Source organism: Engraulis encrasicolus, chromosome 11, assembly GCF_034702125.1.
Source record: "Engraulis encrasicolus isolate BLACKSEA-1 chromosome 11, IST_EnEncr_1.0, whole genome shotgun sequence".
NCBI lineage: Eukaryota > Metazoa > Chordata > Actinopteri > Clupeiformes > Engraulidae > Engraulis > Engraulis encrasicolus.
The window spans coordinates 49,025,164-49,050,897 of record NC_085867.1 but is presented as its reverse complement, the minus strand read 5'-3'; the positions used below and the strand labels follow the sequence as shown (position 1 = coordinate 49,050,897).

Below are 25,734 nucleotides of genomic sequence, written 5' to 3'. Positions count from 1 at the left end.
CTTTAAATCAGAGGGTCGCAGGCTCCAATCCCATCCTTACCTCCCCTTCAACCCTGGCTGCAGAGGCCTTGAGCAACAGACCTATCCCCACACTGCTCCAGGGCCTGTATCCAATACCCTGTACCCGAATAACTGTAAGTCGCTTCTCAGCATAAAAAACGTCAGCTAAAATGTAATGTGTGTGTGTGTGTGTGTGTGTGTGTGTGTGTGTGTGTGTGTGTGTGTGTGTGTGTGTGTGTGTGTGTGTGTGTCGGTCTCTCTCTCTCTCTCTCTCTCTCTCTCTCTCTCTCTCTCTCTCTCTCTCTCTCTCTCTCTCTCTCTCCCTCTCTCTCTCTGTGTCTTTCTTTCTTTCGCTCTCTCTCTCTCTCTGTCTGTCTGTCTCTGTCTTTCGCTCTCTCTCTCTCTGTCTCTGTCTCTGTCTCTCTCGCTCGCTCTCTCTCTCTCTCTCTCTCTCTCTCTCTCTCTCTCTCTCTCTCTATCTCTATCTCTCTCTATCTATCTCTCTTTCTATCTAACCCCCCCCCCCCCCCCCCACTCTCCTGCAGGTCCCGGTGTTTCGGCCCATGGACCTGATGGTGGAGGCCAGTCCGCGCCGCATCTTCGCCAACGCCCACACCTACCACATCAACTCCATCTCGGTCAACAGCGACAACGAGACCTACCTGTCCGCTGACGACCTGCGCATCAACCTCTGGCACCTGGAGATCACCGACCGCAGCTTCAGTATCCTTACGGCAGTGATTGTCAAAGTGTGGTCCGCGACAGAGCTCAGGTGGTCCGCGAGGGGATATCTACTTTTCCAAGACAAGCCTGCTGTAGGCTATATTTGTAACATTATTACAAAGCTTAACATAGCTGAAGTCACTTTTCACCACAATAAGACAGGCTTGTAATGTGAATAAAAATGAAGTGATCTGCATTGAAATCAGCAGTGTCAAATTAGCAACGGTCAGCTCTCAATTCAGTTGACAGGTGGTCCTTGAACATTTTTGGGGGGATAAAGTGGTCCTCGGTCTGAAAAAGTTTGAGAAACACTGCCTTATGGCCAGGGCAGTCCTGTGTGGGTTTAGGGCTGGGCGATATGGAAAAAAAACCAATATCACGATATGGATTACTTTATATCACGATAACGATATACATCATAATGTATTATTGATATTATCAATAAAATTGATAAAATTGCTATTACGATATAGGAGAAAGGTCACGATATACACTTTTATATCACGATAACGATAACGATATATATCGTCATATTGCCCAGCCCTATGTGGGTTGCCCAGCCCTATGTGGGTCGCCAGGGTTTTCAGTAGGCAGGGGTCGAGTTGTAGGAGGATGCGGGGGGATGCCACCCGCCTACAATGAAAATGGTCTAAAATCATCCCCCTCAATGAAAATGGTCAAAAATCACCCCCCTCAATGAAAATGGTCAAATATCATCCCCCTCTAAAACACATGTTGTGTTAAAATTGCACTTTTAACGACTACATTTTCAAAAAAAATCTTGGGGGGGAAACCCCAGAACCCCCAATAATCAGAATCAATCTCTGACCATCCCCCCTACTTTGATTTTACAACTCGACCACTGTCAGTAGGGGCAGAGAGAGTAGAGAGAGAGAGGTTCCATTGGCCCATTGTTTCCGGGTTCTATTATTGCAAGGGGGAGGGTGGGAAATCCCCCTTTAGGCAGACCTAGGCAGACCTAAGGACTGTTCTATTCAATGCTAGGAGTATTATGACACGCCCCTTTAGGCAGACCGGAACCCGGTCATGTTAGGTGCCCATAGCAACCTATTACACTGGCATATCTCTATATACTTAAAGAATCTCTGGTAGGGGTGTAAATAATAATGGTTTTGAATAGATGCATCGATCCTACAGCCCACGATTTAATTAATCGATTCATCCACAAGAGAAATATCGAAAATAATCGAATCGTTGGCCTCAGACGTCGATATAGAATCGAAGTGCCATGAAGGCCGTGATTTGCACCTCTAGTTTTCAGATGTACTTCACTGGGTCATTCTTGAGATAAATGTTAATTGTAATGCAACATCTTGTTACTGTATATCCCTGTGTGTAGAGCAGTGTTTCCCAACCTTTTTCTTCAGGGACCCATATTTTTACCATTGTAAGCTTTGGTGACCCAACCGTGCGAGAACCCACAGGAGAGGGACTTACATGATACTCTGTTTCTGGCAAAAAATCATTAGTTATCATTTTATTCCACACTTTGTCTTCAGTGAATTATAGAATCAATGTTTTATATTAAATTTTATTGCCTCTATGCATATACTAGTTTAAATGCTTTGTCATATATTCAACATGGGCCATATTTGGTATTAAAATGAAACCCCTTAATATCAAGAGGGCTTCGCGACCCACTGTGGATCTTAGGCGACCCATAAGATGGGTCTCGACCCATAGGTTGTAGAGCATGCATAGAAGTGCGTTAGTATTGATGAAGTAGATGCATACCATTTGTATTTTGAAGTGCTGTATAGTGTTGCTGCCTTTTTCTGGGTATGTGATGTTCTGCACCAAGTGTGTTTGTATGTGAGTGAGACAGAGAGAGCGAGCGAGGGAGTGAGAGAAAGAGGGAAGGAGGGGATTTGTTGTGCGTCAACAAGGTTTGCTGCGTCATCGTGACCTTACTTGGCGATCTCAGAAGAACACATGTTCTGTACCCTGGCGCCCAAGGCCGTTTTTCTTTGTCTGTTAGAACATGCGATGAAATTGTCATGCAGTCCTCTTATGAAATTGTCATGCAGTCCCCTTATCAAATACCGGCTCTGTTCAAGGTTTTGGCTAAACTAGTGTTTCTCAACGGGGGCGCTACGGACCCCCAGTGGGCGATGGGGAGCCTCAGCAGGGTGTTAAGGAGGAGGATACAGCCGAGTGGGGCTGTAGCTTACTAATACTTACCATTGAGTTGCATTAGTCTATTGTATTTTTCAATACTAAGGGGGGGCATTGGCAGTCTTATGATGAGGTCAATGGGGGCGCTGGTATGATGAAGTCAAGAGGGCGTTTGCTCAAAAACGGTTGAGAACCACTGATCTGAACTGACAACACACAACTGAACGGAGACAGGGAAGAAAAGACATTAATCTGCTTTTGGAGACAGGGAAGAAAAGACATGAACCTGCTTTTATAATAATAATAATTGTATTTGTATAGCACTGTATCATACAAGGCATGCAGCTTTTGTCCTTGAGATTTCAGCTGATCGTGTTCCATTCCAGAATGCCTAGAGAGACAGATTCATGGTTTTTGATAGATTTTTGGATAGATACAATAGGTATATGGGTGGATGGATGATGTTCGTCATTGATCTATGACCCGCCAAATTAATTGTTTTGGCATGACAGTTAAAGCTTATGATGCATTTAAAAATGTGAATGGCCTTATAAGAAGTGGCTGAAAAATCTTAGGCATGGCGCCTGAAGTTTGGGTACCTTTTTAAGTGCAACTTATAGCCTAGCCTATTAGATATTCAAAATACATTAGAATGGTTTGATGCCTTAGGCCAGTGGTTCTCTAACGTTTTTGAACAAATGCCCCCGTGGCCTCATCACAAGCCTCCCATCGCCCCCCTTGACCTCATCATAAGCCTGACAAACGCCCCCCTTAGTATTAAAAAAGGAAATAGACTCATTCCCCCCAATGGGAACTAAGTACTGCCCCCTCTCAGCTGTATCCTTCTCAATGCCCCCCTAGAGCTCCCCAACGCCCCCTGGGGGGCTGTACCGCCCCTGTTGAGAAACACTATCTTAGGCCATAGCATTGCTTTTTGCTTTCTGCTCTCAAACGGCCTTCCGCTTGATCTTGTGAAATGATCCCTTTTGTTGCCTTATGAAACCAAATTCCCGCAGTGATTTGGCCTTGTGTATTTGTAGCTGTAACTGCGATATTGAAACGGACTTGGCGGAGTGAGCAGCGTTTCTTTGCACACCTCTCTGCAGGAAACGCGGCTTCCTCTCTCTCTCTCTCTCTCTCTCTCTCTCTCCCTCTCCCTCTCCCTCTCCATCTCCATCTCTCTCTCTCTCTCTCTCTCTCTCTCTCTCTCTCTCTCTCTCTCTCTCTCTCTCCTGCTGCTGAAATCGTAATGACGCCGCCCTTGTAACCATGGATAATAAGATGGATAAACATGTCTATGCCCTGAATGTCTATCTATGCCCTTTCTGACCTTTGACTGGCACGACCCTTGACCTCCTGACCCCTAAGACATCGTGGACATCAAGCCGGCCAACATGGAGGAGCTGACGGAGGTGATCACGGCGGCCGAGTTCCACCCGCTGCAGTGCAACACCTTCGTCTACAGCAGCAGCAAGGGCACCATCCGCCTCTGCGACATGCGCGCCTCCGCTCTCTGCGACAAGCACTCCAAACGTGAGTATGACCAGAGCCATAACTAGCACTCCAAACGTGAGTATGACTAGAGCAATAACTAGCACTCCAAGCGTGAGTATGACTAGAGCAGGGGTGCCCAACCAGTCGATCGCGAGCTACCAGTCGATCTCGAGGGGAGTGGCAGTCGATCGCGAGACATGTAATGTGACGGGGAAAATACTGTCCTTCAAAAGTAGGCTATGTAGCAAGTTGCTGGTACTGTATTGGTTAGATAATTAGTCCCACGGTAACACAGAATGAGGGGAAAGCATTAGGAAGTGACCGTAAGGGTATTGCAGTTGATTCATGTGTGCACACATGTAACATCGGGTGAGTAACAGAACATGTGCGCAACGAGGCGTTATGACGCGGCAATATGCGAGGATCTTCGTCCAAATCGCTAGTCACATGCATCATCGCTAACTGCGTTTACATCGCGTGCCGCGTGTAAGGGAAATGTTAGTTGTTGACATGTATTGAAATCACTTAAATTTGTGCTGTTTCTTGCTCCAGTTGTGGACGAAACGATTGGCCAAACTCACAATAGAAAGCTCTCTGAGGAAGGCGCAGGTGCGCCGAAACGTCAGTCATTTTGTGCACCAAAATAAAAAACCTCTAAAAAAGTTGCTGAGTGCTCCAGTCATCTCTGGGTCTAGTCACTGTGAAGTAGCACAGCTTGTCTTCACAATAGAAAGCCTTTGCTGTGCTACTGTCCCAGAGAGCTGGAAAAAAAACTCTTAACAGGGGTGTTAACCAATCCAATGAGTTCTCTCATCTCTCTCTCTCTCTCTCTCTCTCTCTCTCTCTCTCTCTCTCTCTCTCTCTCTCTCTCTCTCTCTCTCTCTCTCATAGTAAAGTGAACTTAACCTACTATTTACCTAACAAATGGTGAATTTCTGAGCCGTTTTTAATGTGTACCACTGAAGGCATGATGATGCTTCATATGTGCCTACATATGCCTTTTATATACCAAATGTTTATCATTTTGAAATTTTTTCAGTTGTTTATGACTTGTGTAGGACTGAAATTATCCCTTCATACTATCAGTGCTACATTGCTTTGTAAACATAGGCTATTCAACACACTTTAAAAACACACTGAAAAGATACGGCCATAGTAGCCTACTTAAAACATTTTGTTCATAATAATGGTGATTAATAAATGGTGATCTTAAATTTTCATACTGACATCCTTAAATTTGACTTGGTAGATCACGGCAGACCATCAAGGGGGGGGTTCTCGAAACCAAAGTTGCTTACTACATTAGCTACTTTGTTGTTTTCAATGCATTTTCCCATTGGCAACTACCAAAGTTGCTAACAGGCTAACAACTTCTTCTCTTTTGAGAAATGCACCCCTGGATATTTACAACTTCTTCTCTTTTGAGAAATGCACCCCTGGATATTTAAAACTAAGTGAATGATTGTACTCCCTGTGTGGTGACAAGTGTATTATCATATGTTCTGTGAGGGCCCTCTCCAGCCCTGTGTGTGTGTGTGTGTGTGTGTGTGTGTGTGTGTGTGTGTGTGATCTCCCATGTCTGCTGTGTGTGTGTCTGTCTGCGCTGCTGTGTGTGTGATCTCCCATGTCTGCTGTGTGTCTGTCTGCCCTGTGTATGTGTGTGTGTGTGTGTGATCTCCCATGTCTGCTGTGTGTATGTCTGCACTGCGTGTGTGTGTGATCTCCCATGTCTGCTGTGTGTATGTCTGCACTGCGTGTGTGTGTGATCTCCCATGTCTGCTGTGTGTATGTCTGCACTGCGTGTGTGTGTGATCTCCCATGTCTGCTGTGTGTCTGTCTGCCCCGCGTGTGTGTGTGATCTCCCATGTCTGCTGTGTGTCTGTCTGCGCCGCTGCCGTTGCTGCTGCCGTGAGTGCGTTCCAATATGCGACCTTGCCTCCTCCACTTGCGCTTGTCTCCTCGTCCCGCCTCCTGGCCCCTCCTCCGTGTAGAAAACGATGAAGTTTCCCAGCTGTCAGCCTAGCCTCAACGACTTTTGAGGGACTGTTTTTCATTCACCATCCCAATTGCAAATGAGAAAAAGACTCTACAATTGAGCTTTTGCAAGATCTTGAAATAGATCGTATAGTGATGTCATCATGACATATTACTTCCTGGTACAAGGAGAGAAGCAAGTGGAGGAGGAAAGTGGAGGAGGCAAGGTTGCATATTGCAACGCACTCTGTGTGTGTTTGTGATGAGCCATCATGGAAAGATTGCTGAGTTTCCCCTTGCTGAGGTAAAACCTCACAGGTCTCCTGGGCACAGAGCACAGCTGCACAGGGGGGGGGGGGGGGGGCGCATCGGCGGGGTGGGCTGTCTGGCTGCCAGGCTCTCCCCCCTCTCTCTCTATTCGTCTTTATCTACCTTTCTTGTTCTCTGACTCTCTCTCTCTCTCTCTCTCTCTCTCTCTCTCTCGCGCTCTCTCTCGCGCGCTCTCTCTCTCTCTCTTTGTTTGCATCTATCCTTTACTCACACTCTCTCCCTCTCTCTCTTTGATATGGTCTTTGTTTTCATATCTGTTTCTGTGCCTATGTCTGTCTCTCTCTCTCTTGCTCTCGCTCTCTCTCTCTCTCTCTCTCTCTCTCTCTCTCTCTCTCTCTCTCGCTTGCTCTCTCTCTCTCTCTCTCTCTCTCTCTCTCTCTCTCTCGCTTGCTCTCTCTCTCTCTCTCTCTCTCTGTCTCTCGCTCTCTCTCTCTCTCTCTCTCTCGCTTGCTCTCTCTGTCTCTCTCTCTCTCTCTCTCTCTCTCTCTCTCTCTCTCTCTCTCTCTCTCTCTCTCTCGCTTGCTCTCTCTCTCTCTCTCTCTCTCGCTTGCTCTCTCTCTCTCTCTCTCTCTCGCTTGCTCTCTCTCTCTCGCTTGCTCTCTCTCTCTCTCTCTCCCTGTCGGGTCACCTTGGTGTCTATTGTTCTGTTTCCTGTTGACTCAGTATTGAACCTAAAAAAGCCCTCAGCCGCACACTTGGCCACAGAGACCCTGGCAGGCAGGCAGGCACAGGGGGCAGACCGGGAGGCCAGGAGGGCAGGCAGGCAGGCAGGCAGGCAGGCAGGCAGGCAGGCAGGCAGGCAGGCAGGCAGGCAGGCACAGAGGGCAGACATGGAGGCCAGGGAGCAGGACACAGGCACTGGCCTAGCCTGGCTGTTGCACCTAGCGTGGTCTTCAGTGGATAGCATAGTCAAAGCATCTCAATGCATTAGAGATGCACCAAAACTGGTCAAGCGATACCTCGCCCCCATACTTGCTCATTATACCCAATAACTCGTCAAATACAATGCAACTTCCCATCACTTTCCATTGATTTGAAAGCAGCATGGGAAAAAACACTCTGCCTCATACATTTACTAACATTTTAAAGCTACATGGAAATGGACAATAAAACAAAAATATCACACATAGGTGGAAAAACAAGGCTGTGCATTTCTTTTCATTGTATGATTGTAATGGATGGCAAGGCCCAGGCTATGTTGCACTAGCCAGGCCGCGCCCTCCTAGCGATGCAATACTTTCAGCGTTGCAACTAGTCAGGTCAAGAGCAATGCAAGTGCTTTCTCAGTTCCTGAAAATACAGGAACTCCTCCCACTTTGTCGGTAAGCAAACAACCATAAGCAAACCAAGGGAGGCGGGTCAACCATGCCGTTTTGGAAATGTTAATTGTTATGCTCTTGGTCAAACCAAGTGTCAATGAGATTTGAAGGTCGATGATAATCAGGCTAATGTTGCACCAGGTTCATAGGCATCTGACTCAGGTGTAGTTAGGAGGTTCTCAGGGACAAGATCAGCTGTCACATCAAATTAGACCACCATATCGAATATGCACATGCAGAATGTTCTTTTTATATGTATTTTTGGGGGTGTTTTATTCATACATTTATTTATGATGAGACAGTGAGAGATTGGACAGGGGGCAGGGATGGGGAATGTTCCACAAAGGACCCGTGTCGTTGGCATAGCAGCCCAATGCCCTACTGCAGGGGTTCCCAACCTTTTCCAACGTGGGGCCCACTCGAAATTGTCACAAATGTTCAGGGCCCACTTCTGACCCAATAAAGAATAAAAGTCAAATAAATCAATAGCAACACACACCAAAATATGATTATAATTTGTAGAAAGTGATTTCAAGGCCCACTAGGAATACCTTCAGGGCCCATAGCCATCTCCTTCAATAAATACAAAACATAATCAGGTGTGTGTGTGTGGGTGTGGGTGTGGGTGTGGGTGTGTGGGTGTGGGTGTGGGTGTGGGTGTGTGGGTGTGTGTGGGTGTGGGTGTGGGTGTGTGGGTGTGTGGGTGTGTGTGTGTGTGGGTGTGCTTAAGTATTACTGATCAGAGGATGACCTCCATCACTCCTCTAAGATGGCGGGGGGGGGGGGGGGGGGTGGGGGGGGGGGGGGGGGGGCAGACGAGAGGAGAGGAGAAGAGAAGAGAAGAGGGTGGGGAAGGGGGAAGGGGGGATGGTTGATTGGACACACTACTACTGAATGGGGAGGAGGCTCACAGATGTTGCTCCCCAGAGACCAGCTATAGCGGGGGTTTCCAACCTTTTCCAACTTGGGGCCCACTTGAAATTGTCACAAATGTTCGAGGCCCACCTCTGACCCAATAAAGCATAAAACTCAAATAAATCAATAGCAACACACACACCAAATAAAAATATGATTATAATTTGTAGAAAATGATTTCAAGGCCCACTTGGAATACCTTCAGGGCCCCTCCAGTGGGCCCCGGCCCATAGGTTGAAAATCACTGCCCTACTGATAGCACCACGGTAGGGCCAGTGTTCATTTTCTTATGGTGCCCCTAGGCAGGCAAGAAATTAAGAGCAGAGTAAGCTTTTGGAAGGAGAAGAATGGCAGTGGCGGTGCCCTTATGTCCTGCTACTTCTGTTTAAAATTTGCAGAGTGGACAAGTAACCACAGCTAGCTTAGCTGCCCCACAAGTCAGCCAGAGGTTGACCCATCACAGAAGGAGGAACCAGAAACTCCCACGGCAGTAGACAAAACATCCATGTCAGAGGGCAGGAAATATTGCGACAATGTGTACGTAGTGTGTCTGAGTTGTATGAACCGCCTGCTTCTGTAGCAGTTGAGTGTTGTGCACTATTTTTTTTTACAAGGCAACTCTTTTAACCCCTCTTTTGTCGTAAGCCCTTTTTGGGAAATGGTGCCCTCTGCCTATTAAATCCTAAATATCTCAGCCTCCGAAGCACATACAAACATGAAATACATGAATACATTTAAAAGCTAGGACCCTCGTTTTGCCTTAGAATGTGTTCATTCAGCCCTAACTTCCACATTTTTAATAAAACAGCTCAAATCTCAAGAACCTGAATGCCACGTATATGTGTCTCCAGGACACAATGGGTTAACAGATGGATGGAAACAGGTTATTTGACAAGGATCATGCATATTGCTGAACATTGAGGCATAATGCCAGTACATAATTAGCAAATAATTGCCATAATTAGCGAAATGGCTACTATTCACCTATAGTTCCTAACATAAGATCAAAGCACTAAAACAATTCAAGACAACTAGAAATGCATTCTCACAGAAAATGCTGGAAGCGGGCTTGCCTTTTGGGGCAGAGATGAAACAAAGTACTATTGAGAAAACAAAGCTAAAAGAAATGTTGGAAAAAATCCATCCACCCAGTCAGAAGTTATGGGCCAAACAATTCAGCCATCTTGGATTCAGCCATCTTGAAAGTGTTGTAGCTCTGCGTTTTGGGGATATACTAAATGACAAACATGGTATTTTAAGTTGGCTAAGGAACACTGCATATGATATAATTTTGAAAATCAACATGGCTTCGAGCGGGATTCGAACTCACAACCTCCATATCTGTAATCCAGCCGCTTTGCCATTGATATTAAATGACATACAATGCATGATATTTGAAGTTGGCTAAGGAACACTGCATATGATATCATTTTGAAAATCAACATGGCTTTGACTGGGGTTCGAACCCCCAACCTCAATATCTGTAATTCAGCACATTTGCCATCCATACTAAATGACATACATGGCATTTTAAGTTGGCCAAGGAACACTGCATATGATATAATTTTGAAAATCAACATGGCTTCGACTGGGGTTCGAACCCCCAACCTCCATATCTGTAATTCAGCACATTTGCCATCGATATTAAATGACATACATGACATTTTAAGTTGGCCAAGTAACACTGCATATGATATAATTTAGAAAATCAACATGGCTTTGGGTGGGGTTCGAACCCTCCACCTCCATATCTCTAATAAAGCAGCATGCATTACCACTAAGCCAAGCAGCTAGCTGTCATGCACAGTCCAGCAAGACTATATTACATTGCATTGCAGAGCTGAACAATAGACTTCTAGAATGGTTGCTCGCACCTGCTCGTTAAGAATAGAATCTTGAGACAGTGACAGTTGAAATGGAACCCTTCATTGGCTGCACCTGTTGTGATTGACTGAAAGACAGTTAGTATTGAGCTCTAAACAGGGGAGAAAATGAGAATGAGTTTTTTGTCTTTACAACATCGTTGTAAAAAAACTAAAAGGAGTTGGCACGTGTCCTTTTCACAGATCGGAGTCATGCTTGTAATCTCTCTAACAGTCTTTGAATGAAGTTTATAGGTTAAATTTTTCAGGCACAAATGGACCTCCGTGTGGGACATGCGCTGATCTCTTGAAAAATGCACTTTTCGAAAGACTGGGATTCTCCATAGACCCAGGCCTGTTTTTTTTTTACAAACCTGCCATTTAAAAAGTATTGGGAGTTGGGAGATGAAACTTTCACATTTTGGAGACATCCCATAGAGCTCGCTAACAACGCGTCAACTAAACTTCTAGGTGAAAGTGTTGATGTTTTATGACCGAAAAAGCCTCCTACACTCTAATCTTTAGAGTGGCGGAACTTTGGTTCATGGAGGTTCCACCACTGTTTTCAATGGGGACCCAGGCTTTAACAAAATCGCCAAAAACGGGAAAACGACAAGAGACACGGATAAGCCTATAACTATACGCGATCTCCAAGCCGAGCCGGTCGTTTTAGTGTTTGAACGGTGTCTCTATCTCGAAAGGCCTAGGAGGAGATCCATTTTCTATTTTTACTGCCCCTGCACAAGACCAATAATAAAACAGGACTTAGAGATTACTATAATCGGGCCTTGCTCTGCAAGGGCCATGCTCTGCATGGTCCTTGCTCCGCAAGCCCGCTTAACTAGACATTCACCTTTTAATAGTGTTTATATCCCCACTCCATGATGGATGCCCTATTGCTGTATGTAATAATGTGTAGATGTTTGGGCACCCTTCGAAAAACACTTTTTTTATCAGGAGAACTTACAGTAGGTCATCCGTGTTTGAGCACTAGAGGATGACGTTTTTCAGGAATTCCCGTGGGTCCCGCGGGATGGGAGTCAAAATTTTAAAGATGAACGGGAGCGGGAATAAAGATGAATGGGAGCAGGAATGACGCTTATTTTTTCTTTAAAAAACAAACCCAAAAAAGCCTTTGGGTTGATTTTGAGTGGGAGTGGGCAGGATTGGGACACATTCTTTTCAGGAGTGGACGGGATGGGATTTGTTTCATTTACTCCAGTCCGGGATGGGACGGGATGGGATTTTTTTTCTGGACCGGGATGGGACGGGAAAATCCACTCCCGTGTCATGCTCTATTGAGCGCTCATCTAGCTGCACCGGATGTCAACACCTCTAAAAGGTGTTGTAGATGCCTTTTGGGACACTGTGCTATGAATGCCTTGGCCCTTTGCCCGGCGTTCACTTCCCACAGAAGATCTGCAGATCTGACATATCTCTCTCTCGCGCGCGCTCTCTGTCTCTTTCTCTCTCTCTCTCTCTCTCTCTCTCTCTCTCTCTCTCTCTCTCGCTCTCTCTCTCTCGCTCTCTCTCTGTCTCTGTCTCTCGCTCTCTCTCGCTCTCTCTCGCTCTCTCTCTCGTTCGCGCTCTCTCTCTCTCTCTCTCTCTCTCGTTCGCTCTCTCTCTCTCTCTCTGGCTTTCTCTTTCTCTGACACACTATCTCTCTCTTTCTTTCTCTCTCTCTCTCTCCCTCTCTCTCTCTTTCTCTGACACTCTCTCTCTCTCTCTCTCTCTCTCTGACACTCACTCCCTCTGCACCTCGGCTATTGTGTCACTAGGACCTGTGATCTTGATGGGTGGTTTATCCCCCCTCTCACACATTTATTTTTGTTTTATGTCACTGGTGGCAAAGGTCACACTGAGTGGCAGGTATTTATTATTCCCGTGAGGCGTGGACAAGAGTGGCCTGGCAAAGGCCAAACATACAGCAAAGGCAATGGAGCTACTGTGCAATCCAGTTCTCTGAAGTCAACGAGTGCGTTTATATGCAGTTCAGTGTCCCGAATATGATCGGGATGTTAAGTATGCCGAATTTGCTTTTGAACATATAAACACCTTATCCCGACTTCAGTATCCCGGATAAGATCTTTTTTCGGGAGAAATCTGGATATGCTAGGTGGAGTATTCCGACAGAAGTCTGGATACTGGTGCATGTAAACACCTTATCCCGGATAGCGAGGCTTCCCATAGAACGCTGTTGCTGGTATCCAGGCTACACGCCTTTGAAGAGAATTCTACAACGGCAAGGAATGTAGACCGAGATATAACGCTCTGTTCTCATATAAACACCTTATCCGGAATATCAGAGATCATAACCGGGATATGCCTCATATCCGGGATGCTGAACTGCATATAAACCAGTGGTTCTCAACTGGAATTGTCTGAGACCCACAATTTCCCGTGGTCAATATGTTGTGACCCAAACTGTGTGTCGCACCGCACCGTCAGATTCTTCAAATAATAATAAAAAATATTATCATGCATTTCATAATAAGCATTATTATTTGCATTGTATGCTGATATACAATGTGTATTATGAAGTAGTGGAGAGGAAAAGGCCTATTAACCATGTTTCACTGTCTTCGACATCATAGTCATTTTTAGTGCTGCATTACATCACAGCTCCGCGACCCGCTTTTGGGTCCCGACCCACCAGTTGAGAATCACTGATATAAACGCACTCAATGGAACATACAGCCAAATAAATTGGATGCATTGGGACATACAACCCAGTAACACCAGAGGAGTGATTAGAACGTATGACCACTGTAAGAACTCAGCTAAGCACTAACTAAGCATACTACACTGCATATTAACAGCATACTACACTGTGCATATTAACAGCATACTACACTGCATTTTAACAGCATACTACACTGCATATTAACAGCATACTACACTGCATATTAACAGCCTACTACAGTGTGCATATTAACAGCCTACTACACTGAATATTTCAGTTTCACCATTATAAAAGACGTACAGTTACACATTACACATTCAAAGACATTACACATTTAAGACAGACACCCCATTCCACGCAAGAACAATCCGGGAAACCACTCCAGTAAATGGATGAATAACTAGGTGTGATCTAACAATGTAAAAAAATAAAATAAAATATTACAATAAATAGGAAGTAAATAATAAATAGGTAACCATACGGCTCCAATAAATAGATATTGACATAAAATAGCCTACTAGTCATAATGACTCATCTAAGATATAAATCCCTCTTGTTAATTATGTTAACTGCATTTGGGACAAGATTTCTTGTATAAGTTTCTAGTGGCCTTAGGTACTCTAAAGCGACTCCCAGAGGTTAAGGGCTCAAATTCGCAGTGCAGGGGGTGATGGAATGTGCGTCATTACATTACATTACATTACATTACACTTATTTGTAAATCGCTTTGGATAAAAGCATCAGTTATTACAGGGTATTGGGGTGCAGTCCCTGCTGCTGTTACACCACGGCATCCTGCCTAATAAATGATTGCTGTTCTAGGTTACACAAAAAAACCACAGACTTTAGTCATGTTTCAATTGCATGACTGAATTGCAAGTGCAAAATTACATTACTCGATGTCAAATTCTGCTTTAATGTTTAATGTTTCATTTATTTTCATGCACTGGACTGAACATACAACAGAATTGAAGTGACATTTTTCACTATCCCATGCGTTAAACGAGAAAGGACACGTTACACAGTGCAAGAAAGGACAATAAGACATGAGAGAATCTGCAACTTTCTAATTCCCAAGTCATCCTAATTAACTGTGCTTTCTAACCAAGCTAAGCCTGGTGCATTACCTATCCAGTTTCAGTCTTAAACTTTTCAGTTATCTAAGGTTGACGGCTGTGTGACGTTTGGCTTTTTGAGCAAATGTGTCAAGAAAGACCTCAAAATGTCATTTGCTGATCACTTTTGTCCCATCCAAGCAGTGAATGTCTTCCCATCACTTCCCTGCCAGCAATTCCACCCGTGTACCAAAATAGATACAGTGTTTGTACACAGCTCTGAGACCGTAACCTGGAAACAACAATGTCTCTCAACAGTGTCCTCCCAGCATATCAAGACGGCGCCATGTCCATGCTGATTTCAAACATGCACTTCATCTATCTCTTATTCAGAAAGGACACATACTTTAAACACTTATAGCAGTGTTTTCAATGGTTTGAAGTGGAGAGTACATACAAACTGTAAATACAGAGGAAGACACAAAGACATGACATACAGCATATATTCACCAAGTCAGATCTCGCACGCACGCACGCACGCACGCACGATTTCACGCACGCACGCACGCACGCACGCACGCACGATTTCCACAGTAAAAGATTGTGTGTGTGTTCGTGTCCTGCCCTCTCATGAAGCGTTTGAGGGCCTTAAGTGTAAACTTCTAAGCTTTCCTTTTTTTAAAGTTGACATTTTCATTTAGCTTTTGTGTTTGTTGTGTTTCATATCATTCAAGTGGAGATTTTGAATGCCTCTCTTGTGTGTTTATTATATTGTGTTGGTGTAGTGTTTCAAGAGCTGTAAGACCTGAGTAGACTGATCTATACTTTATAAAATGCTTAAAAATATATATTTTGAATACCTCTCTTGTGTGTTTACTGTTTTGTATCGGTGTAGTGTTTGAGGAGCCAGAGGACCCGAGCAACCGGTCCTTCTTCTCGGAGATCATCTCCTCCATCTCGGACGTCAAGTTCAGCCACAACGGCCGCTACATGATGACCCGAGACTACCTGTCCGTCAAGATCTGGGACCTCAACATGGAGAACAGGCCCGTGGAGACCTATCAGGTACGAGTGTGTAAGAACCCAAAATGTAATAACGGCCCATAACGTAATAACTGCCCATAACGTAATAATTTGGACCTTTTTCAAAGGTAATAAAGCCCATAACGTAATAACTTGCCCATAACATAATAACACCTCCCTACCCATGACGTAATAACATTCTGCCCATATCGTAATCAATTATTACCTTGCGTTATTGGCCTTACACTAAAAAAGCTATTTTACTTATGAAATTGAGAATACTGTGTGTTTGTCATTATTATAATAATTAAAAACTTAGTAGTAAGACAATTTGATTCCAAACGTAGGAAATGCAGTGAATAACATAATAACTTATTACGTTATGGGCAGAATGTTATTACGTTATGGGCAGAATGTTATTAAGTTATGGGTAGGGAAGTGTTATTACGTTATGGGCAACATGTTACGTTATGGGCTTTATTACGTTTCAAATGGGCCAAATTATTACATTATGGCCAGTTATTACTTTGTGGGTAGTTATTACGTTTTGGGTTCTTACACGTGTGTCAGACTGAGAGAGACACGTGAAGACTGATGTGATACGAGTACAAGTACATTAATGTCTGTGGAGACCTATCAGGTACGTGCACTGACGTATATACATGGACAGCGGTCTTCTGTTGTATTCCACTCAACGGTCTTGAAGCTAGGGGTGGTACGGTTCACAAATGTCACGGTTCGGTCCATATCACGGTTTCAAGGTCACGGTTTTCGGTTTTGTACGGTTCTGTTTTTTTTTTTTATTATTATTATTTTTTTTTTTAATAAAATGTATTATATAAAATTAGAATGAAAATGTAAGCTTATCATGGATATGTTGAATTTGACTTCATTTAACCCAACTGAAAGAGGAAAGATATCAATGATTTTAACATGCTTCCATTTATTTCACAAAAAGGGAGAACTAAGTCCTAACTTTTAAGTTGACAAATATTCAAATATTACATGCTATAACACATTTGACGTGTAAAAATAAAACAGCTTCACTCCTGTAGGTAATGGGACCATTAGGTCAGTGCAGTATGACTATTTTGGTTAATGACACACTGAGAACGAATTGTACTTTTATTTTGATACCGCTTTTGGAGTTTTGCGCTTATGATGAATCAGTTGCTTCCTATCATGAAACTGCCGGCCGTGAGAAGCATAGAAGTAAAATCAGAAGTCAAATTCAATTTCAAGTGAACAAGTGATAGGGTTATGTTATGTTAAAATGTGAAAGTTAAGGTAACAAATAATTTTAAAAGATCGTTTTTTTAGAAGTGTATGCACAAGAATGTTTCACAAAACTCCTGTGAAGCTGAGCCTTTTAAAACAGTCAAATTTAATTTTTGTTGTGTTAAACATCAATGTTAACTAGGCAACAGCACAAAGTCCCCTTCCGTCCGTCAGAGTTTAACTGGCTACATATAATTAGGCCTACAGTTGATTGCAGTTAAGGACAGCGCAGTGAATCTGATGGATATGTTCAATCTCGCATTTTGCCGTCCGGAATCCCCATTCAATGCCACGTGGATATAGCCTACACTAGGCTACTGTAACGTAAGTCATAGTCTACTTTGTTCTGCTAATCTGTCATTGTTTGTAAATTCATGTTCATTTAATTTAAAATGGTCAGCATAAAGGCTGGGAACAGTCACTTGCGCTAACGTGGAGAGAGAGGGGGGACAGGGTGACGCTGCTGACCGACCTGCACTTGCTTGTAGGCTACTGTAGCCTAGTCAGCTGGCGCATGCTGTTACATTATGCCTTTCAGTTGGCTGATAGAAATCAGTCTTTCCACACTCAATATCCTATGTAGTTTTTGTGTTTTATGCTTGTAAAAGTAGTAGGATTTTAATAGCGTCGTCCGCCGGTGGTCACTATTTTTTTTTTTTTTTGACCGTGGGCACCGTGCGGTTGCCCACTACCCCGTTCCGTGACATGCAAACCGTACGGTCTCGGTTTGCAACGCAAACCGTACCATGCCTACTTGAAGCATCCGCTAATAACAACGTTTGTTAGTAAATGTATGAGGCGGAGCTTTTTTACCCCCTTTCTGGGCCGATTGGGACCGATACCAGTATTGGTTTATCCCGAGACAGATTGGGAGACTGTGAGTGCGTTACAATATGCGACCTTGCCTCCTCCACTTGTGCTTGTGGCCTCGCCCCACCTCCTGGCCCCTCCTCCGTGGAGAAAATGGTAAAGTTTCCGGGCTGTCAGCCTAGCCACAACAACTTTTGAGGGACTGTTTTTCATTCACCATCCCAATTGCAAATGAGAAGAAGGCTTTACAATTGAGCTTTTGCAAGATATTGTAATATAGTCAAGTAGGTTTTATTGTCAATTTCTTTACATGCACTGGTCATACAAAGAATTTGAAATTATGCTGTGGTCAGTGATGTCATCATGACATATTACTTCCTGGTACGAGGAGACGAGCACAAATGGAGGAGGCGAGGTCACATATTGTAACACACTCTGTGATTGACAGTAATAAGCGATTGAGGAAGATTGGGGGAGAGGGTGCAAATGAGAGATATTCATAGTGATATCATGATGTGTGTGGATTGTCAACTCTATCAACAAGTGTGTGTTGTCTTTGTCTCGAGAGTAGAAATGGGTCATACAGCACACAGGTGAGCGAGGCGTGCGTGCGTGCGTGTGTGTGTGCGTGTGCATGTGTGTGTAAAACATGGAGATACAGGGGGAAACATCATATGCTGTTACCAATGATGGCCACTAGGGCGAAGCAGTGAGTTATATTTACACAGTGATCATCGCTTGAGGGCAGGAAGGCAGCATGATGAGTAGTGAGAGGTGAGGTTTATTTATTTCACCTTTTAAATGATATAATCACTTGGGTCTCTCACCAGTTTCCAGTGGTTTATGCCCTTGGGTTGTTTGCGCCTACACACACACACACACACACACACACACACACACACACACACACACACACACACACACACACACACACACACACACACACACACACACACACACACACACACACACACACACACACACTTCTTGTTTGCCATTAATTGACCCAGTTCAAGTAGAGTGTGACTTCTAATTCGATTCCAATTTCAGTTTTTGCGCTGTTATTGTAACTATTGTTAGAATTTATGTTGTGGCCTTCGTACATGGCCTTCATTAAAAAATGAAGGGAAAAAAATAAGCGAGGAACTCTAATATGCTAGTCTGATTATCATCGACTTTCAAATCTCTTCGAGACTTGGTCTGACCAAGAGCATAACAATTAACATTCCCCAAACAGCATCTCCCAAACGGCCTCCCTTGGTTTGCTTATGGCTGTTTGCTTCTCAACAAGGTGGGAGGAGTTCCACATTTTTCGGGAGCTCAGAAAGTACTTGCATTGCTCTTGACCTGACTAGTAGCAATGCTGAAGGTGTTGCGTCACTATGAGGGCACGGCCTGGCTACTAATATGCTACCTAATGTTTATGAAGACAGGGTTGTCTTGTATTGGAAAGCAGAGCTCCCAGTGGTTCACAAATGTTTTGAGCAGGGATCTGCTTTCAGACTATATTCAGTTGTTTGCCTGATTATCATAGACTTGTATAGAGTAGAGTAGAGTAACTTTATTGATCCCCAGGGGAAAATTCAGTGCTGCGTCACTAGGAGGGCGCAGCCTGGCTAGTTAGCTGTTAACCTGTGGGATTTTCCATTTTTATGCAAAGTACCTTCTGTCCGCGATCCCCCCTTCAGTACCTCCACAACCCCCGTTTTGGGATCCACTGGTCTAAGTGAAGAGGTTTAATCAAAGAGGTTGGATTAATAAAGAGGATTCAAAACCCGCCCACCCAATGTAAAAGAGTGTGCTAAAGTTGGGTCTCCTAAGGGGGCGTTGTCCCCTTCTTCTTCTATTTTTGAGGTGTTTGCACAAGAAGGGCGCTACCGCCATCTATAGCGCTAAGAAATCTCCATTTATTCTCAACCTCAGGACTCCGAAGGTCTCCTAACCGAAGGTCTCCTAAAGGGGCGTTCACCCAACATAAAGTGGATACCGGAAAAGAACTGGAATGACGTATCTCTATATGTCTATAAGATCTCTGGTTTAGTCTTGTAGATGAGCAGGTGAAACTGTAGCCCTTGGTCATGGGTTTGTTGCAGGTCGTAGCAGGTTATCTGCCCACCCAACTGAATCCTCTTTTCTGATTGGCTGATGGGGTTACAACTAATTCCCTATAACCTGTCAGGCGTCAAAAGTGCGACTAAGTTATGCGAACTGCCGTTACTAATTCTAAACTGCAGGTTGCTATGGCCAAAAGCCAGTCGTTAGTTCTATCGCATTTGGTTGTCAAGCCAAGAGCCAGTCGTCAGTTCTATCGCATTTGGTTGTCAAGTCTGTCGCACTACTGTGTGTTTATCACTAGCCTGACTCTCGCCAGTCTTGTGTAGCTCCACGCTGCTTCGCAAGCTCTACTCACTGAGTCTGACGGAGCGCACATTCACTTGTCCATCCTTGCCACCAACAAATTCCTTCAAAAACTTCCTCTGTAGACTATATTGATTCTTTAAAGATGAACAATCTATTGTGCAACCATTCGATACAAGCCACCGTTGTGATTGGCAAGAAACTGGCCGAAGCATTTATTGTTTCAGAGCGATTCTCAGCAGTCCAGACCATAGCTCCCGGAGCCCCACCTGGTGGAGCTGTGCGGTACTACACAGAGGTGCAGTCCGGTGAGAACTGGGCTAAGTTATCACGGGTTCAGGTCTGGCTTTTGTAAAAGTTTTTGTATAAAGCATCTCCTAATTGTGGCGCAATGCAATGTAGATCTGGGCAGACGATGCAGTACACGCACGGACGCGCACGCACACACACACACACACACACACACACACACACACACACACACGCACACGCGCACAGACACACACACACACACGCATAGACACACACACGCGCGCGCACATGCACAGACGCACGCACAGACGCACGCACAGACGCACACGTACACACACACACACACACACACACGCACAGACACACAGTGCTTCTGTAACACGGTGTGCTTCTGTCCCCATAGGTGCACGAGTACCTGAGGAGTAAGCTGTGTTCACTGTATGAAAATGACTGCATCTTTGACAAGTTTGAGTGCTGCTGGAATGGAAACGACAGGTAATAACACACGCCTTCCTCACACACTCAACCCGTTACATTTTCCCATACACACATACTGTTTTCAGGCCGATATAAAGACACAAACGGGCACATACTGCGGTCAAGACAGACACCCTTAATGGCATCCTCCCAGGAGCGGAGCTATAGGGGGAGCAAGCAGGGCATTTGCCCCTGGGCCCAGGGCCCTCCTGTATTGTTGGTGGGGGCCCTATTGTGACCATGGCAAGCTGTTTGAGGGGCCCTATCAGTGTTTTGTCCTGGGGCCCTGTGGGCAATTGTTCCGCCACTGCCTCCTCCCTTATTTAAACATACACCCAAAAAGACATAGACCAACCCTCCATCGACGTCGTCTGAGCAGAAAGGATTGAGCATGATTGTTTCTTTCCTCTAGGCAGAGATGACTCCTGCATGTGTGTGTAAGATTCCAACACACCCCTTCCGCAATGAAGTGTGTGTAGTTACAACCTACAGCCAAACCCCATGCCCCAATGTTTGTAGTATAGTTTGGGGTGAGTTACTGCTGAAGCGTTAGCAGAGGAGTCGGAAGATTATGCATATGGGTCTGAGTTGAATCGGCTCAGTTTAACTTTTTAAGTAGTCAAACGGCAGATCATTTTCTGCAAATTAAACGCATGGATTAAAGGCAAGGTAAGGAAATGTTAAGAGTCGAATTTGACCTTTTTATATTGGGAATTGCCCAAGTTAGGACTCAAATTCCGATTGGTGTTTCTTTTTTGGGGAGTCAGTGGGGATAGTCTTGGCCAGTGTTGGAAATGACTGGTAATTTTGGATTGAATGTAGAGCTGTATGTCATTGTTGGCACTGAGATGGGTAATTTCTGTGTGTGTGTGTGTGTGTGTGTGTGTGCTGGCATTTCTCTGTTGACGTAGTGAAGGGAGTGTGCATTTGGCTGCATGTGTTGGTCTGTTGTGTTGGGAGACTACTAAACTGGCAGAGAGGGTGGGGCACCCTAGCCTGATTATCATTGACGTTCAAATCTCTTCGAGACTTGGTCTCACCAAGAGAAAAACAATTAACGTTTCCCAAACGGCATGGTTGACCTGCCTCCCTTGCTTATGGCTGTTTGCTTATCGTCAAAGTGGGAGGAGTTCCCGTATTTGCGGGAACTCAAAGTACTTGCATTGCTCTTGACCTGGGCTGCGTTTCCCAAAAACTCTTAATTAGTACTTAAGCCTAAGTAGTACTTAAGTATGAGGGGCCACCGAGGCAATATATCACACCACTGAAAGTTTATGCATACAATAATGTTATAGGCCCACATACACAATTTTTTTCTCGCACATGTAATTAAAATGCTTGTGCAAAGTGCTTGTGCTAGGTAAAATAGTGTATGTATAAACTTTAATAATAATACTTGCATTGCTCTTGACCTGACTAGTTGCAACGCTGAAAGTGTTGCATCATTAGGAGGGCACAGCTTGGCTAGGGCCCCCTTGAAGTTGTGCCTTCTGCATCCTGAATTGGTGCACTTATTAAAAAGGGAAAAAAACGGAAGCGTTGTGCTGATCCAGATCTTTTGACACGGGTGCAATCTATGATATAATGTTGGTGAGGGCTTAAAATGTATTGCTTAGTGGAGAGACAGGAAATCGTTTCCTTGGGGGGAAAAAAACCCAAAATCAGATGTCACACGCCCCCCCCTCCGCGCCCCACTTTGAGAAACACTGGCTTAGTGGAAGTGCAGAAGTTGGCCTCTAGAGCGGGTTAGTGGGTTTGTAGTGTAGTGTAGCGGCAGGGTTGCCAGATGAAGTTGGCAATTTCCAGCCCAAAAAATGCTCAAAACCTGCCTGGAATCAATAAATCCCGCCCAATTCTGTTGATTTCTATGGCCTTTTTTTTTTTCTTTTTCCAAAATCCATTTTTACCCGCAGACAGCCATCTTAACCCATTGTGTCCTGGATAGACATATACGCTGCATTAAAGTTCTTGAGATTTGAGCTGTTTTATTAAAAATGTGGGTATGTTAGAGCTGAAAGAACGCATTCTAATGAAGGCTCTAGCTTTTAAATGCAACTTATTTCATGTTTTTATGTGCTTCAGAGGCTTCGGAGGCTATGTGCTTCGGATATATTTAGGTTTTATAGGGAGAGGGCACCTTTTCCCAAAAAGGGCTCAGGCTAAAATGGGTTAAGCAGCCCAATTGGGTGGAAAACCGCCCAATCTGGCAACACAGTGTGGTGGTTGGGGGAGGAAGTGGCAGTGTAATCAGTAGAGTTGCGGCCAAGTGGTTTGCAATGTTGCTGGGGGCGGTGACAGGGGCTGGGGGACCTACTACACTTGCCCCTGGTGCGTTATCACACACAGCCCGAGTTTATCGCCTGCTGGCACAGAGTACGCGCTACTCAAACACACCCATCGCCACCCACTTAACACCCAAAATACACACACATATTTACATTTCACTTTCGTTTTTGTATGACATAAGAGGTGTTCTCATGGGTAGGGTTTATCGCCTGTTTCAGATGGGGTGGCCCACATTGGTGGTGGGTGACCCTGTCTGTGACCCTATTTAAAGGGACACTGTGAGATTTGTAGTTGTTTATTTCCAGAATGCATGCTGCTCATTCACTAATGTTACCTTTTTCATGAATACTTACCACCACCATCAAATTCTAAGTATTCATTATGACTGGAATAATTGCATTTTTCATGCATGAAAAGGGGGATCTTCTCCAAGGTCCGCCATTTTGAATTTCCAAAAATAGCCATTTTTAGCTGCAAAAATGACTGTACTTGGACCACACTAGAAAATAATTGTTTATTACTTGGTAAACTTTCATGTAAAGATCACATTTGGCAATAGGCAGCCCAGTTTCAGTGACCAGCATAGTTGCACCTTTTTTGACCATTTCCTGCACAGTGTCCCTTTAATATTATGATGATTTGACATGTTTATTCACATTCTTTTGTGATGTCCCCCCTTCTCATCTCCCTCTCTCCATGATCCCTCACTCTCCTTCTTCCTTTTCCCCCTGTCTCTGTTCATCCCTTCCCATCATCCTTCTTCCTTTCCTCTCACCATCTCCCCTCGCCCTCTCTCCCTTCCTTTCTTATTCCTCCCTCCCATTCTATCTCCCTTTCTTCCTCCCATTCTTTCTCCCTTTCTTTCTTTCTTTCTTTCTTTCTTTCTTTCTTTCTTTCTTTCTTTCTTTCTTTCTTTCTTTCTTTCTTTCTTTCTTTCTTTCTTTCTTTCTTTCTTTCTTTCTTTCTTTTTCTCTCTCTCCCTCTTTCCCCTCTCCCTCCTTCCCTCTCTCTCCTTCTTTCTTTCTTTCTTTTTGTCTGTCTCCTTTCCCCTCTCCCCTCCCCTCCCTCTCTCCCTCCCCTCCCTCAGCGTGGTGATGACGGGCTCCTACAACAACTTCTTCCGCATGCTGGAGCGCGGGCAGCGGCGCGACGTGACGCTGGAGGCCTCGCGCGAGTGCAGCAAGCCGCGGCAGGTGCTGAGGCCGCGCCGGGTCTGCGCCGGCGGCGGCAAGCGCAAGAAGGACGAGATCAGCGTGGACAGCCTGGACTTCAACAAGAAGATCCTGCACACGGCCTGGCACCCCCAGGACAACATCATCGCCGTGGCCACCACCAACAACCTTTACATCTTCCAGGACAAAGTGAACTAAACTCTAAAGGGCTGTGGGGAAGGAGGATGGACCACGACGACGTCAAACGATCGATCGTAGATGTAGAAGATCGATTTGTTTGCGCGTTACGTCTTTTCTTTCTTTCTTTCTTGTCCGGTCTTGTCCGGCTGCCTTGTCCTGTCCTGTCCCGCCCCGCCCTGCCCTTACCTGCCTGGCTGGCTAGCTGGGTCGCTGACTTAACTGGCCATTAACTGGTTGGTTGGCTTGGCTAAGCCCACTTGGTTTCGGCAGGTTGGCGGGCCAGTTGGTCTGTCAGTTGGTCCTTTTTTTTTCTGTTCACTCTCATCATCATCAAAAAAAAAAGTCATCGTATCGCCGTCGTCGTCGAGGGTTGGGGAAGGGACGGGGCAGGAGACGTTTCATCATCATCATCATCATCCATCATCATCATCATCATCATCCGAAAACAACCGACACTTGTCAAGTCATCTTCAAAAATGACCCAAAAAAAGGAAAAAAAAGATAGGAATATGTGTAAGGAAATATAGTGGGAATGAAATGTGAAGAGGGGGTGAAAAAAAAAAAAAACAACAACAAAAAAAGAAAAAGAAAAAAGTACTGTGACCACCTCCAGCCATGGCATATCCACCATGACATAAACACCCCCCCCCCAACCCAAACCCAACCCCCCCTGAGGGAACAGACTCTGGCGAGATTTGATTTGATGATGTCTTATTATATTTGGGCACCAACATGTGGGCCCCCCTGCTCATAGTCATAACCTGCATCGGTTGGGCCCGTTTTTAGGGCTCGCAGGCCAGGCACCCCCAAGCAGAACACCCTCTAGATCTGGTGACCATGTGCCAACCTCAAGTCTGTACCAACATCCACTCACCCGCCTTCCTCTCTTTCTTCCATGATACTGTACCAACATCCACCCACCCATCTTCCTTCCTCCCTCTCCCATGACACTGTACCAATATCCACCCACCCACCTTCCTCCCTCTCCCACCTTCCACCCACCCACCTTCCTCCCTCTCCCATGACACTGTACCAATATCCACTCATCTTCCTCCCTCTCCCATGACACTGTACCACGCGCCCATCCTCCCCTCCCATCCCCTACCCTCCCATCCTCTCCCATCCCATCCCCTCCCCTCCTCTCCTCTCCTCTCCCATCCCATCCCCTCCCCTCCCCTCCCATCCCTCCCCTCCTCTCCCCTGCCCTCCCATCCTCTCCCATCCCATCCCATCCCCTCCCATCCTCTCCTCTCCCATCCTCTCCCATCCCATCCCATCCTCTCCCATCCCATCCTCTCCTCTCCTCTCTCATCCTCTCCCCTCCCATCCCCTCCCCTCCCCTCCCATCCCATCCTCTCCCAGTATCCTGCCATCACCCTCAACCTCATCCCTCACTTAAAGCCAGCC

At 45.1% G+C, this 25,734-nt stretch overlaps 1 protein-coding gene across 1 annotated transcript in view; it reads left to right on the top strand.

Annotated features, from left to right (window-relative positions):
- ppp2r2ab (protein phosphatase 2, regulatory subunit B, alpha b) overlaps positions 1 to 25,471 on the top strand; it is a 56,000-nt gene extending 30,529 nt beyond the window's left edge. Inside the window, exons 6-10 of the mRNA XM_063210811.1 lie at positions 546 to 723; positions 4,228 to 4,392; positions 15,387 to 15,556; positions 20,616 to 20,707; positions 24,063 to 25,471. Coding sequence (XP_063066881.1) covers positions 546 to 723; positions 4,228 to 4,392; positions 15,387 to 15,556; positions 20,616 to 20,707; positions 24,063 to 24,345 — 888 coding nt within the window. The 3' untranslated portion in view covers positions 24,346 to 25,471. The remainder of the gene's footprint in view (positions 1 to 545; positions 724 to 4,227; positions 4,393 to 15,386; positions 15,557 to 20,615; positions 20,708 to 24,062) is intronic.
- Positions 25,472 to 25,734: the final 263 nt, after the last annotated feature.